Source organism: Silurus meridionalis, chromosome 19, assembly GCF_014805685.1.
Source record: "Silurus meridionalis isolate SWU-2019-XX chromosome 19, ASM1480568v1, whole genome shotgun sequence".
NCBI lineage: Eukaryota > Metazoa > Chordata > Actinopteri > Siluriformes > Siluridae > Silurus > Silurus meridionalis.
The window spans coordinates 10745935-10762111 of record NC_060902.1 but is presented as its reverse complement, the minus strand read 5'-3'; the positions used below and the strand labels follow the sequence as shown (position 1 = coordinate 10762111).

The 16177-nt window shown below is 41.5% G+C and overlaps 1 protein-coding gene across 9 annotated transcripts in view; it reads right to left on the bottom strand.

Moving 5' to 3' along the window:
* Nucleotides 1-16177, bottom strand: part of plekhg5a (pleckstrin homology domain containing, family G (with RhoGef domain) member 5a) — a 52308-nt gene that overhangs the window by 3201 nt on the left and 32930 nt on the right. For 7 of the 9 annotated variants that reach the window (XM_046874800.1, XM_046874798.1, XM_046874799.1 and 4 more), the window contains 9 exons: nt 11531-11626; nt 11212-11412; nt 6274-6384; nt 4585-4734; nt 4339-4476; nt 4133-4252; nt 2669-2917; nt 2190-2320; nt 1114-2043 (listed from right to left, as the gene is read on the bottom strand). In XM_046874800.1, coding sequence (XP_046730756.1) covers nt 1114-2043; nt 2190-2320; nt 2669-2917; nt 4133-4252; nt 4339-4476; nt 4585-4734; nt 6274-6384; nt 11212-11412; nt 11531-11626 — 2126 coding nt within the window. Of the gene's footprint in view, nt 1-289; nt 2044-2189; nt 2321-2668; nt 2918-4132; nt 4253-4338; nt 4477-4584; nt 4735-6273; nt 6385-11211; nt 11413-11530; nt 11627-16177 lie in introns of those variants that run through there. The other 2 variants (XM_046874796.1, XM_046874797.1) reach the window with 2 other exon arrangements.

The window sequence follows — 16177 nt, the reverse complement described above, 5'->3', positions numbered from 1 at the left end:
GGTTTCACAAGCTTCAAGCCAAAAAACTGAGCCCCATAACATTAGACCAATGAAATTTTTGAACAGGTTCAGGTTAACCAATAAAACTCTTTATATTAAATCAGACGCTCCCACTGAATCGGGCTGCACCACATCATAAATATGGATGAGGTTTTACCTGTCGCTCACTCGGCTGTCTACAGGAAATGCAAATCATTCGTCATGCTGAAAACAACCAGGCATGAAAAAACGCACTTCACCTGTGTTCTGAGCTGCATGGCATCAGGAGAAAAGATTCACAGATGGTGATTTTTAAACGCACGACGATGCCAAAAGAAAAACTCCAGAGAGAAATTGTTAAAGGAAGGAGGAAGACAGTGAACAATGACTTTCTTGGTAGGTTACTGTTTAGATAAAAGCCGTTGTAACACGTTAAATCAGGGTCATGGGATAGCTTGCTAATTCCAGTTGCAACAGAAATCATATAAGCACAGACAGGTTTCCAAAACTCGTGCTTATTTTTTTTTTCTTGGCAACAGCGTTACGGGTTAGTCAAAGAAACTTAGAAATGAGCATCAGAAAATAATAAGGACATATTCCTCGGTGTTGCACACATGCAGTAATACCAGAAAAATGTGGCGGCAGCCTATTCTCAAAATGCTGCTCTGCTCTTAAAGGAGCCACAACATATTTCACCTGTTACACCTGTCTTTCGTTAAAGCCTGTGTAAAGTTCATTAGACTACAGTGTAGACAGTGTAGGCTTATAGACAGGTGCGGCTTATTTATGTTCATAATAAAAATCTTTGTAAAATTCAGTGGGTGCGGCTTATATTTGGGTGCGCTTAATAGTCTGGAAATTACGGTAAATTGCAATTAATCACGAGTTAACGCATGACAATTATGCAATTTATTACGATTAAATAATTTAATTTATTGACAGTTCTGATTTAAACATGAATTGTAATTGATTGACTGACTTTTACTACTCAACATTCTAGGATCATCTGAAGCAAGACAACAATTATAACAGCTTTAAAATTATATCACAAACCAAAAAGTATATTAGCTCTGCTACTTATTCCCTCTACATTTGGGCTTCTTTATCTATGGAGCATTAGAATTTAAGACTTACGAGGCTGTGAGGGTTGAGTTAAGCACCATGGTGGTCCTCATCCTTTGTAGCTGAGCTTTGGTCAGTTTTCTATGCAGGTGAAGCTGCTGTGATGCCACTGAATCACACACTCTCACATTTTCTTCATTAAAAAAACTCATGGCTCGGTGAAAAATTTGGTCCTCTGCTCTAATTAGAGTATCTGTGACTTTATCTGACAGAGCACTGGGGTCTGTGGACTGCCCATGTTTGGCCTGTAGGTGCTCACTGCTTCCACTGAGCTGTGTCAGGCTCTTGCTAAGGTTGCGGTTGCTGATCCTGGAATAATCCACGGGGGAAGAAAGCCACTGGAGAAGATTATCCTCAGAACACGACCTGAGGGCAAAGTTCTCTGTACGTGTATGGATGGGTGAATGGCGCCATAATGTTGGTGAGCAACACTCTTGTGAGGCATTGTAAGGAGCCTTTGGTTGCAAGAGTTCCATTTGCGCCTGCTGAAGGTTGTATTGTTCACCGAAAAATTTGGTCTCCTTAACAGTGATCTGTGAGCCATTCCAGGCAATGGAGTCATCTGCATTACCACCAACATCTGCTTCATCATCTTCCTCATAGGCCCCCTCTACTTTTCCAGTGTTGTTCACTTCTCTTTCCCTCTGCTCTCTCTTCATCCCTTCCTTCAGGTCCAAAATAGGGATAAAAGATTCGGGCAAGAGTGTTCCATAATCACTATCTATAGACCTAGAACGACTTTCAGGATCCAGTTTGATAGCTACCAGATCATTCCGCATCTTCAGAGTTTGATTGTTATCAGTAGGAAGTGCATCTTTTGTGAATGATGAATCAGAATACAGAGCGCTTTGAAGAGATACCTGTTCCGAGTCCAAGAGCAATTGTCTTTTTACCTCATCAGGTTGTTCCATTAAGACAACTGAGAGCATCTCAGAGGATCTGCTGGAAAGACATAAGAAAAGACTAAAATGTTTGAAATGTCTGTTGCTGCAATGTATAATTTATTTATATGTTATGTTATGTTAAAACAAAATGAGCTAATATAGTTTTTTTTTTGTTTTGTTTTTTTAAAGAGCTCTATTCCTTACCTTTTTTGTAGTGGTTCTTTATGCTGAAAAGACGGGGAACTGGATGTGGAAATGCTGCTCTCCATTTCATCCTCTTCTTCCTCATCTCTCTCAGCCCTCATTGATACAGAGCAAAGCCTTTCAAGTTGGTTCTACATAAATAAAACATTTTACATCGGACAAAAAGTTCATCTAAACAGATGATGTTTGATTTTACCACATTGATTATAATTCACCCCTTTTCACAATTTACATTTTAAATCTGTAGATTGAAATATGGGATGTTATGAATTTTTGACCTTCTTTTGGGCTGGTAACTAATAAAAATAGACTTTTTAACCACATACCAGTTATCTTTGCATTTGTATGTCTTTACATTTAGTAAATAAAATAGCAAGGAGCTAGTCATGTTTTTTCACTATTTCTGGAATTGTATGTATTGTGGATAACTGTTTCAACAGCTGAATGTTTGAAGGTGTGCCTAATAAGTATCCAGATACCTGAGCATTGTAAATCGCCTGTACCCAGCTGCATCTATGAGTGGCACTATTAGCTTGGAAGCAGTAGGAGGCTACAGCACTGCGGAACTCGTTGAGGTAGATTAGGAGAAAGGCTCCTGAGTCCTTCAAATCCCTGCACACTATATTACGAATGATCAGTGGCTGCCGAATCACCTTGACCTTTTCTACACGTTTTACTGGCTTGGTAATCAACAGCACATCAGTGAACAGGAAACAATGCACATCCATCTAAAAAGAAACATCAAAAAAGATTTGCAAAAATATGTATGAGCAGAGTTATATGTAGGGTTCAAATGTGCTATGCAAAGTGCTATTTTTTCCTCTTATTTTCTTTAGCTACCAACTAAGAAGGCAAAGGCTTCCTCCATGCCACTTAAATCCAACTAACAACATCTTTAACATCATGTCAACATATCACACTCAGAGAAAAGGTCTATCCACCAATGCCTGAATGAGCGTATTGATGGTCATGAGGAACTAGTGACACAGTGGCTGCGTTTACACTTGGCATTAACATGCGATCACCATGATCTGATCAAGCATATCGGCTCATCAGTCAATAATGACACACCGCATTTTCACTTTGCAACATCAACTGACTTCTGGATAACCTATCAGATCTGTCTTTTCAGCACAATATTTAAAAAAGTCTGCAGGCGATGGGTTTCCTTTTGATAATCATTTTTAGTTGCGGGACATATTATTAATCCTGCAAAATGAGAAGGACAAGGCGGCTGCAATAAGAAATTAGGTGCATGGATTCCGTTGTTTAAATGTTAAAAACAAACATGTGGTTCCGAGAACGTTGCCAGCTGTAGTGGGAAAAATGTGCTTTCGAATGAATGGTTCTGCAACTTTAGGGTGCGCAGGCAAACTTACCACTAATTTTTGCGATGTACTCTGCCTTCGGTTGTACCGCAAAACCACACAGCTACGTGCATTGGTAGGGAGGGGACGAGGTTTTGCATGATGTCGACCTGCGAATGCAGAGACGATGGCTGGATTGCGTTTACATTACACTGAGATCCGATCATGATGAGTCCTCCACTACCTCTGGACCAGAATACGCTGATCGGATAACATTCCGATCAGAAGCGTGTTTACGCTTCTCTTTTCAATGTGTATGTGGACAACATCCGGATACAGGCCACATGTTAATGCAAAGTGCAAACGCAGCCATTGACTAATAGGGGTAATTGAGAGTGGCACCCTTCTCTACCAATTTCATTGGCAATTTTGTGCTCTTGGAGACCTGGACAATATTTAAAAAAAAAATCCTTTTTGGACAAGTTCCAAGCATACACTAACATCTGTAGACTGTAGAAAGTTGTGCTTTATTTTTTAGCAGAACTGTAATATTATAGATGCCGTGTGGCTAAATGAAGTGTGTATTCACAATATTAGCAGAAATTTGCGGAATCAATTACAGAACTGACTTTTTACCTTACTATCCTTGCCTTCTTTCATCCTCAGTGCTCCCTCCAGATAAAGCTGACGTGTTTCGTCTGCCAAGGCACCTAGCACAGGAGCTGTCAGGTCAAACTGATTATATTCTTTGAGCATCTGGGGAATACAATATATCATGACAAGTGACATGATCAGAATTTAGCAGGACAGTGCTCTTTCTAGATTTATCTGAATTTTCTCACCTTTTCTACCTCATCAGTAGCACCTTCCACTGGCTCATAGGCCTCAATACGGATAGCAATGGCTGCCAGCTTCTGTTTCTCCTCTCGCTGTCTCATCTGAGAGTCCACACTGTTAATGAAGCCTTCGACAGAAGCTACCTGAAGTAACATACAGCATCATGTGACCGAACCTCTTTTTCAATTATGTATCGTAGCTTGTCATAAGATGTAACAAGTTCACTCTATACATATATTGCACCTACTTACCATTCTGAAGAGGGCCTCACGAGCTATCTGCTCATCAGTCTTTTTCAGTATGCTCTTGAGTAGTAGTGGGTACTTGGTGAGTCTCTGGTGAGGTTTCACCAGCATGTCAGTCAGCTTCAATCGACTGCACTGTTTATGGGTCTCTGCCCACTGCAAAACAATCCACAGTCAGAAACAATCGAAATGGAATAGCCTCTACTACACTTATTAAAAAAAAAAAAAAAAAGGTCTAGGACTCTATTTAATAATAAAATAAATAAAATAAAAAAATTCTAGCCTGAAGATTAGTAATTCATACAGTTGAGCCAAACTGTTCTACACATATTTCTAAAACTGGCCAATTAATTTTATACAAATGTATTGAAACATAGGGCTCAGCAGTTGAGGCTACAGAGGAGAAGGTTCCAGTAGTGACTGTTTGCCAGTACTAAGGTCTAAACACACAAAAATTCTAGTACTGCTCATGGACTAAACTAACAAACTCATAAATAAAATGTACCTTATTGCCTTATGAGTCATAGGAGTTTATGGGTTTTTAATGACTACAAAAATCTTGGATACATCTTACTTATCACTGTATCATCACAGTATCACATTCCTTGTATCCTTGTGGACTAAATTTAAGACTAATTAATACTAGTACAGTGAAACCCGGTTATGTCGATGTCCTAGGGGGTTGCCAAAAAGCATCGAGATAACAGATGATCGATATAAACGAAAATCAATATGGCGGCAATATATTAACGTGCTTGAAATTTCTTTATGTACATGATGTGCGTTAATAAATGAGAATGTGCATGCATGTGTTTTTTGAGGTTTTTTTATACAACAGCGTTTCTGCGATTTGTTTGATGAAGGCATGCTATAAAAATGTAAATACATGTTTGTTAACTGTCAGGAATCCACCGGCCACGCCCCCTTCAGCATGTCAGGTGCTTTCTCGGCCGCTTTCTCTGAAGCTCCCGGTTTCAATCGCGCACATATGGTGCTCGTTTAGCACTCACCACCAGCTCGTATTTAAACTTCCACACTCTCACCGTCCGTTATTGTTGGTATATGTGTCAGTTCATGGCGGTCGTTGTTATCGCTCATGCGTATCCTCCCACCGGCACTCTCTCAACGGCTGCGCTTTTCTTCCCAAAGCACATCGCGGATTCCCCCCCAATCCTGCCGTTGTTCATTCTATGCTTTTGCTGCTCATCCCACGTTCCGCGCTGCGCTGCGCTCCTATCAAGCTCATCGCATAACATTTAACAACAAAAGGCATATGTGCACTAACTAACAGCAGAGATTCACCAGTATACAACACCTGTAAGCAGCTGTAAGCCTTGATTTTTCCGCCACTTTCGCGAGTTCTTCTGCGGCTGCACAGCGCCGATCGAGATAACTGACGTTAAATGGCAAATTTTACCCCCCTTGTGCTCGAGATATTAGGGTTTGGCGACATAAAGTCGACATAACCGATAAAAAATGCTTAGACAAAGCGAGAATTTGGCGGTTCCACTTCAAAAACGTTGACTTAATAGGGTTGTCGAGTTAACCAAGGTCAAGATAAGTGGGTTCCACTGTATTATCAGTTTTACTTTTCGTAATACTAATACTAATTAATAACTAGCTAATACTAGTAAGAGAGCTAAATCATGGGTTTTGTACCACATATGCCAGCCGTGCTGATTATGAAACTCTTACTGTAACATAGAGCCTGAAGAGTTCATTCTCCTTCAGTAATGTACGCATATACTCCATGCAGCTCTCCTCTTCCAAGCAGTAATGGATGTAAGGTCTAAATCTGTAACCAAACTAAACACACAGAATTTAATCATACCATAATTCTTTAAGAATTTAAACAGTATACATTAACATCAGCATGCATTTAAAGGTTTGAAAAAAATGTTTGTTGCAGAGCAATATATCCATCTGCCCTATGCATCTAATTGGAAAATTTCACCATTCAGCAAGGAAATTACCTTAAAAACATACTGCTAACATAGGCCTTCATAAATCTTTAATTTGGAAATAAAAGTGGAATGTTTTCACGTGTACCTATAACAATCCTTTTTTTCATGCGGAACATGAACAAAGACCTTGGTGTTATTATTGACCCTAGTCTTTCCTTTGAGGCTCACGTGAATAATATCACCAGGATCGCCTTCTTTCACCTTAGAAATACTGCTAAAATTAGAAATATGATGTCGTTACAGGATGCAGAAAAACTAGTTCATGCTTTTGTTACTTATAGATTAGACTACTGTAACGCTTTACTGTCTGGGTGTTCAAGTAAGTAAATAAATAAGCTTCAGTTAGTTCAGAATGCAGCCGAAAGAGTCCTCACTAGATCTAGGAAACATGACCACATCACCCCTGTTTTAATCAGTCCACACTGGCTCCCAATCAAATCTCGAATTGATTATAAAATACTACTACTGACGTATTAAGCACTTAACGGTCTCGCACCACAGTATTTGAGTGAACTTCTTTACCAATGTGATCCTCCACCGCCTACTTCAAAAGGTGCAGGCTATCTGTTGGTTCCTCAAATAATGAAGACTACAGCAGGGGGCAGATCTTTCTCTTATAAAGCCCCACAGTTATGGAACAGCCTTTCAATCAGTGTTCGGGACTCAGACACAGTCTCAGTGTTCAAGTCGAGGTTGAAAATATATTTATTTAGACAAGCTTTTGATCAGTAGATTTTTTCTTAGGTAAAGGAGCAGATCTGGAGGGAACATGGATATAGAGTGTTTGGTGAACTGGGATATTTGTATGCTGTCGTCCCCTCACTCTCACATGTTCACTCAGGTTTGTTGACGGTGGTGTGGTGGGTCGTCTCTTATCCCAGTGATCCCTCATGTCTGTATTACCTTCTGGTTCTCCCTTTTAGCTATGCTGCCATAGCGAGTCTTGCCAGAGTCCAAACTGCACAGTGACATTAACTTTCATACACCAATAAGGACACTTAATAATCCATATCCTTCTCTTCCTGTCACCCTCTTCTCTCTCTCTCTCTCTCTCTCTCTCTCTCTCTCTCTCTCTCTCTCTCTCTCTCTCTCTCTCTCTCTCTCTCTCTAAACATGCTCCTGAGGCTCCAGTGACCACTGTTCCTTCCCCTTCTCCCCTCCATGGATCTTCCCACTTCGTCCAGGCCTGCCTCTGGATAATATTCTCTTCGACTGGAGGCCACTCTGTGCAGCTTGGGACGGTTTCTCAACAACGCCTTGGGTGGTTTCATGAAATTCCAGAGTAAGAACGGGTGCTTTGAGGATGGATTGGACTGTAGTTAATGTCAACAGTCTGCTACACTGACTCAGGACAACTTTTCGCTTCTGATCATCATCACTGTACCCCGCAACATCGTATATTTGCTGTAAATGGACATTCGGTGCAACCCAGATGAGAATGGGTTCCCTCTTGAGTCTGGTTCCTCTCAAGGTTTCTTCCGTATGCCATCTCGGGGAGTTTGTCCTTGCCACAGTCGCCATCGGCTTGCTCACCAGGGACAAACTTACTTGTAAAGAACATATTCACTTTTAATCACCACATTATCTGTGTAAAGCTGCTTTGAGACAATGTTCATTGTTAAAAGGGCTATACAAATAAAAATTAATTGAATTGAATTGAATAGAATATGGACTAAAATCAGACTTTCCTCAGGAACGTATTAAGCGGCAGACCGCAAGTTGTTTAGTCTCCACCACAATACCAGGGGTATAAAAAGAAAGTAAAGTTAGCGCAGTGTTACTGTGACTACTCACTCCACACCATAAGATTTGTTTTATGCATGCATGGAAATGCTAAAGAAGCTATAGTGCTAGTGTTAGGAGCTAACCAGGAATTGCCTAGCAGCTAATGCTAGCACTATTGATACTTTTGCGTTTTTGCTCAAGCTACAGGTTAGTGTGACGGCAAGATAACCCAGCTGCCTGTGAAACGGCGGAAATTACAGGTCAAACGGCAGCAGGAAAAAGTGTGCGTCCAAAGTCATCCAGGGCAAAAAAGACTGTAACCTGCAAATTATGCAAAGTTTAGTGATGCACGAGCACATGAAAAGAAAACACACTCGTAATACGGACGAAGGCGAAATATCAGCACGGTAAGAAGAAATTGTATAATCCTCATCATGTGAAAATGGTACAGTTAAATGAAGTGCTATTATGTAAACTGTTTGCTAACCTTTGGACAGTCTCACTGGATTTGTTCTGTCGTGACTTGTGACCATCAGGTTTTGCAATCACCTTGCTCGCAACAGAGCGATGGATTTAATTAAAACGATGCGAACAAACATTAAATCTTAAAGCAGCAAATAACAGCAGCAGTAAATGATTCATTTTTTTAAGTCACTGTTGTGGTTTTTGCACACCAATGCATATTTTTTCCCCCTTTTTTAATCAAGCCTGTTAGCTTGAAGTGTTTCTCCGTTCCATTCTCTCTTTGAAGCATTATTCTTCAACAGTTAACTTTCAAACGTGATGTACTACATCTTATATTTTGATAATCGATTAGTCAGCAACCACCACCAGTGCACAAACACATACACATACACACACACACACACACACACACCTTAAAAATTATTTTCTATTCTGTCTTCTTCTTCTTTCGGCTGCTCCCATTAGGGGTCGCCACAGCGGATCATCCGTCTTCATACCACCCTGTCCTCTACATCTGCCTCTTTCACACTAACTACCTGCATGTCTTCCCTCACCACATCCATGAACCTCCTCCTTGGCCTTCCTCTTTTCCTCCTACCTGGTGGCTCCATTATCAGCATTCTTCTACCAATATAATTCATGTCCCTCATCTGCACATGTCCAAACCATCTCAGTCTCGCCTCCCTTACCTTGTCACCAAAACATCCTACATGCGCTGTCCCTCTAATAAACTCATTTCTTATCTTGTCCATCCTCGTCACTCCCAACGAAAATCTTAACATCTTCAGCTCTGCTACCTCCATCTCCACCTCCTGTCTTCTACTCAATGCCACTGTCTCTAATCCATACAACATTGCAGGTCTCACAACAGTCCTATAAACTTTCCCTTTCATTCTTGCAGATACCCTACTATCACAAATCACTCCTGTCACTCTTCTCCACCCACTCCACCCTGCCTGCACTCTTTTCTTTACTTCTCTAACACACTCTCCATTACTTTGCACTGTTGACCCCAGGTACCTGAACTCCTCCACCTTCTCCACCTCTTCTTCCTGCAACCGCACCACTCCACTGCCCTCCCTCTAATTCACACACATGTACTCTGTCTTACTCCTACTGTCTTTCATTCCCCTTCTCTCTAGCGCATTTCTCCACCTCTCCAGGCTCTTCTCAACCTGCTCACTACTCTCACCACAAATCACAATATCATCCGCAAACATCATAGTCCAGGGAGTCTGACCTCATCCATTAACCTGTCCATCACCACTGCAAACAGAAAAGGGCTCAGGGCCGATCCTTGATGTAGTCCAACCCTCACCCTGAACCAGTCTGTTGTTCCTACTGCACACTTCACTGCTGTCACACTGTCCTCATACATGTCCTGCACCACCCTCACATACTTCTCTGACACACCTGATTCCTCATACAGTACCACAGCTCCTCTCTCGGCACCCTGTCGTATGCTTTCTCTAAATCCACATATACACAATCCAATTCCTTCTGTCATTCTATATACTTCTCCACTAACATCCTTAAAGCAAATAAGGCATCTGTGGTGCTCTTCCTCGGCATGAAACCATACTGTTGCTCACAGATGGTCACCTCTTCTCTCAGCCTGGCTCCCACTACTCTTTCCCATAACTTCATGGTGTGACTGATCAACTTAATTCCCCTGTAGTTACTGCAGATCTGCACATCTCCCTTATGCTTAAAGATCTGTACCAGCACACTCCTTCTCCATTTCTATTCTGTACAAAGTAAATTAAAGTAAAGTAGTATTCTTATCTTTCTTTAAAACATAAGATCAATGGCTGGGTTTTTGAATACCAACAAAAAAAATACTTAAACTAAAAAAAACTATAATAGATACTATATCAAAAGAATCAATATGAAAAAAAGAAAAGAAACTTGCATACATAAGTTACAAACTGACTCATGTTATGTTTAGGTCACTTCCACCAGTAACCCAGACATACATTCACAGAGCACTTTATTCAGAGCACTATATTCACATTGACATTTATGCCATTTAGTAGACACCCTATATGAATGATGGGTGGAACTGCTGCACTTAATTAACAGCCTAGATTGCAAACACAAGGTTAATTTATTTTGATATTATTGTGCATTGATAATATAATTGCATAAAGCAATTTCTACATATATTTCAGGAACATGTTGTGAATCTCCTACATGTGAAACAAATTTTATTCGATTCATATCTGATGACTAGGAAGGCATAAATAGAACTTACTATTCTCCATGCTAGGTTGTAGCAAAAATTAGGCCTTGTTTTACACTGTTGTATACTTATAGGTAATACACTTCAGTGGGTTGGGATGAAAAAATAAGCAAAAGTTGATTCCATCTAGCAACAACATTTTTTTTTTACACAAGGGAAAATGCACCTGTTTCCAGGTTACCTTTTAAATTGTAAACATATGAAGAACTGGTCTTGAATTTCTTTGTGTGTACTCACAGTACTAAAACCTTGACACAGGTCTACAGGGTTTAGCATAGTGCGGCTCTGCCTAGATCGCTCCAGTGTAGGTAGCAGGACCTCAGCCCAGAACAAAGTGTGCATATGCACAATCTCCTGGATGTTTCCAAAAAGACGTGAAGGATTGATATCACACAGTAGCCCACTCTCCTGTAGGTTCAACAAACCACATAGAAACAACTACACACACACACACACACACACACACACACACACACAGCATTGAAAAGCTTTATTAATTTAAGTACAAAGAAAACTGAAGCATTAGGTGATGCAATATTTTGGAAGTACAGCTTACATCTGTGATGACATGTAAGTTCTTGATGTAAGCTGACTCTGTCTGCAGTAGTTCCCAGATTGCTTCCTGCTGGTGCCATTGTCCTATAGTTAATATCTGTGTAAAAAAATACAGTAAAAAAGATTATTAAAGGTTAACTGAGTAAGAGGAATCTGTATGAACTGTCATCAACTTACTACGCAAGCTGTGCAAGGCATTGGAAATGCTAAATGGAAAAAGATGATAGACACAATAGACACAAAATACCTATCTATGAAGAAATGTGAATTAAACAGAAGCCGTTTGGAATTGTTGTAAGAAAGACATTCCTGAGGGCATCTAAAATGCACAGGTTCCTTAGTCTGGTAGTTATTATCTAACATTTTTTGTTTGGAAGAGTAGTCTTTCAAAATCATCAGCTATAGTCTACCCCTCAAGTCTCTCACTGTGATCCTGACTTTTAACAATGGATAAATGCTTAATAATACAATTAACAGGCATTACTTAATGACCACCGATCAGGCATAACATTATGACCACCTGCCTAATATTGTGTTGGTCCCCTTTTTCCTTCCAAAACAGTCCTGACCCATCAAACATGAACAGCATTAACTTCTTTAGCAATTTGAGTTACAGTAGCTCAGCTAATGGATCAGACCACACGTGCATCAATGAGCCTTGGCCCTGTCATCATGACCCTGTCGCCAGTTCACCACTCTTTCTTCCTTGGACACTTTTGACTAATACTGACCACTGCAGACCGGGGACACCCCACAAGAGCTGCAGTTTTGGAGATGCTCTGACCACGTTGTCTAGCCATTACAATTTGGTAGTTGTCGAACACAGTCAAATCCTTGATCACATACCAAATTTTCCTGCTTCTAACACATCAACTTTGAGGACAAACTGTTCACTTACTGCCTAATATATCAAACCCACTAACAGGTGCCATGATGAAGAGACAATCACTCACAAGTCATAATGTTATAAGGTCATAATTTTATGCCTGGTCAGTGTATACCAGACCATTAGTCGCATTGGACAACAAGGGCCTGATGGCTCACTTGCCGTTTCCATAGCAGTTTTGTTACTTGTTTGGGTTGCTATTTGCCAAAGGCTGGCAGCCTGGTATGTCCAGGACTCAAACCCACAACCCCTGGATCCAAAGGCCACTGCCTTAACCACTTGGCATACTCAGCATACAGACCACTTTTTAGGGAGGCTGCAACCAATAGCAGTTTTATCAACTTGGAGGAGTACACATCATCAGTAACTAGCTACATTGGAAAGTGCATTGATGACGTGACCATCTCCAAGACCATCACCACAGGCTCCAACCAGAAGCCATGGATGATCGCTAAGGTGCATGCGCTGCTAAAATCTAGAGACTCCGCCTTCAAAGCAAGGGACAAGACGGCCTTATGAAAAGCAAGGGCCAAACTGTCCCATGTCGATGGATCCTCCATGAAGATCATCAAGAGCACCAAATTCCTTGGTGTTTATCAGGCAGAGAACTTCACTTGGTCACTCAATACCAGCTCCATCACCTAGAAAACCCAGCAGTGTCTCTACTTCCTAAGAAGCCTGAGGAAAGCCCATCTCCCTCCTACCATCCTGACCATGTTCTACCATCGAGACCATCCTGAGCAGCTGCATCACTGCCTGGTTTGGGAACTGCGCCATCTCTGATTTGCAAGACCTTACAGAGGATAGTAAGAACAGCTGAGAAGATCATCAGAATCTTCCCTCTATCACGGACATTTACACCTCACGCTGCATCTGCAAAGCCAACAGCATTGTGGATGACCCCACACACACCTTACACATACTTTTGGACATTCGGTGCAACCCAGATGAGGATGGGTTCCCTCTTGAGTCTGGTTCCTCTCAAGGTTTCTTCCTTATGCCATCTCGGGGAGTTTTTCCTTGCCACAGTTGCTCATCAGGGACAAACTTACTTACAAAGAACATATTTACTTTTAATCACCACATTATCTGTGTAAAGCTGCTTTGAGACAATGTTCATTGTTAAAAACGCTATACAAATAAAAATGAATTGAATTGAACTTTTTACTCTCCTACCATCAGGGAAACAATTCCAAAGCATTCGGGCCTCACATCCAGCCATCAGGTTCCTCAACACACAGAACTGAACTGAACTCACACCCTCACTCAACTGTGTGTACTGAGCTGCTACAAAACTGAACTCAAACTCACACTCATACTCATACATCCGTGTCTTCAGTACCACCCATATATTATTTAAATGCTGTTTTTTGCACATTCACTTGACTGCTGCTATCGCTGTTTTGCACAACCTTTTATCACTAGCTTTACTAAATGTGCGCAAATTTGCGTAAATTCCCTGGCCCTCACACCTAGTAGCACCCCTGCTGAGATTTTCACAGGCCTGCAGCTCCATTGTTCTCCTGCTTTTGTTGTGCAAACACACCCATTACCTGTGAGGCCTAGCACATTTGCATTTCTTTACTCAGAGTAGCTCAGAGGACAGAAGAAAAATCTTCTTTTGCCTGTCCACCCTGTGCATGCCTTGTGCAAAATGTAGGCATTCATATTTTTTGTGTTATGCCTTTTTCCTTGGCACCATCACAGGTGATAAATTAAATCCAACGTGGAGAAACGCTTTGCAGATACATCCTCTCTTGAAATTTCAGCATTGCATGTTTTGCAAATCACTATCCGTGGGTCTTTCTCCGAGATATTGAAATAAGTCCACACCGCAGACATGTTGGCTTTTATCCAGATAACCGTGTGCATGCTGCGCTTTTTTATTGTGTCATTACAATTGTGTTTCGGCGGTGTTGTTTCAGTGATTTTAGGTATTTCTCCAGAAAACTTCCTGTGGCCGATTTTTTGGTGCATCCTTATAATTTATGATTGGCCTTATGCGGGCCAGACAGGGGCGTACAAAGTACAAAGAGTACAAAGAGTGAGGTTCATGTAAATTTACCATTCTCTATTTGTTTATCTTCAGACAACACCTTCGATTTGATGACAAGGAGACACGGGTAGAACGGGTGAAAACAAATTTGCTGCAATCTCCTACATCTCCCACGGGCCGTAGTTTGCCCAGGTCTGATCTATGGTCATGTGTTCTCCTGGAGTGAAACTCTCAGCACAGTTCTTGTTGAAGCGTGTCCAGATGTAGGAGATTGCATCAAATTTGTTTTCACCCGTTCTACCTGCGTCTCCTTGTCATCAAATCGAAAGTGTTGTCTGAAGATAAACAAATAGAGAATGGTAAATTTACATGAACCTCACTCTAAATGGGTTTATATAAATATCATATGTACTATGGCAATGACAAACCTTAGCAGACTCTGTGGGTCCAGCTTGCGCAGTGAAGCACGAGTCATTTGCTACTGCACTGGGCATTCCAATGTCCTCCTCTACCCACACAGTGCCGTCTTTTGCAGTCTGGCTCAGACAGGGCTTCCCTGTACCACGGTGCATCTTCCGTGGAGGCATGTTGGATTCTTGTTCCGTCTCCTTTTCGGATTCTTCTGAGGAGGTATCAGCGGCCTGCTGGACAAATGAAATCTCTCCTCCATCAGAGTCTGCTTCGTCCATTTCCTAAAGCCAGGCCAAAGCCTGTTGCGCGGAGACGTTCTTCCTGCGTGGCAGTGAAACGGAGGCCATCCTGATGTGCGTTCTCAAAAATGCGAGGAAGAAATGATTGTCCCGCCTGGGTCAGTCTGCTTTTATGCACAGCACTGTGCTGTAGTCATGCAATGCCACTCCCTTACATACACAGTCACAATGGACAGAATCACGACCAATTGTTAGGAAGGTTTCCCATCCAGCTCGAAGGACAAAATGTTAGGATTTTCACTATCTGGTGTGCGCTGATCAGGGTATTGTAATCGCCCCAGCGTGTCAGTCAAAACATGGTACAGGATTCAGAACACTCAACTTTACTGGGTATAGAACTGATCGTATATGAGGTGATTCCTGCTATCTTAGCTGCTGTTCAGTAGGTTGCCTGATGCAGAATGCATGCTGAAAGGCCACTGCTGAGTGACCACTGCTGAATGGTCAGTGCTGAGTGACCACTGCTGAATGGTCAGTGCTGAGTGACTCTGCTGAATGGTCAGTGCTAAGTGAAAGGTTGCACGATGTCGAATGGCCACTGGTAGTTCAAACTGCCTAGGACATCACAGGAGATTTAGCAACTCCGTGAAGATTAGGCGGCCATTCTGGAGGAACTCTGACAACTAAGGGTCCTTTACAAGGATATGCAGAATTTAACAGTAAAGCTGAAGACAACTCTGCTAGTTCAAGCTCTAAATTCAAGCCCTCGTGGGTCTCCTGAACTCACTAGGCTCTCTCAGTCTCAGTAAACAAATGCAAATGTGCCAGGCCTCACAGGTGTTGGGTGGTTTGCACAACAAAAGCAGGAGGAGAATCGAGCTGAAGAACTGTGAAAATCTCCGCAGGGGTGAATCACACCTCAGGAAAATAAAGTCAGTAATTCTAGTGTTGTTACATTCTGTGTTATTTACAAGTACACTCCTGTATCCAGTTCTCTCTTGCACACTGCACTGTATAATGCACAGTAGGTTTACTGGCGGCGCTATTTTGTGTTTTTGTCCTACACTTGCTTGTGTTGTCTTTGCACTGTCTTGTCTTGCACTGTTTGTATCAGGT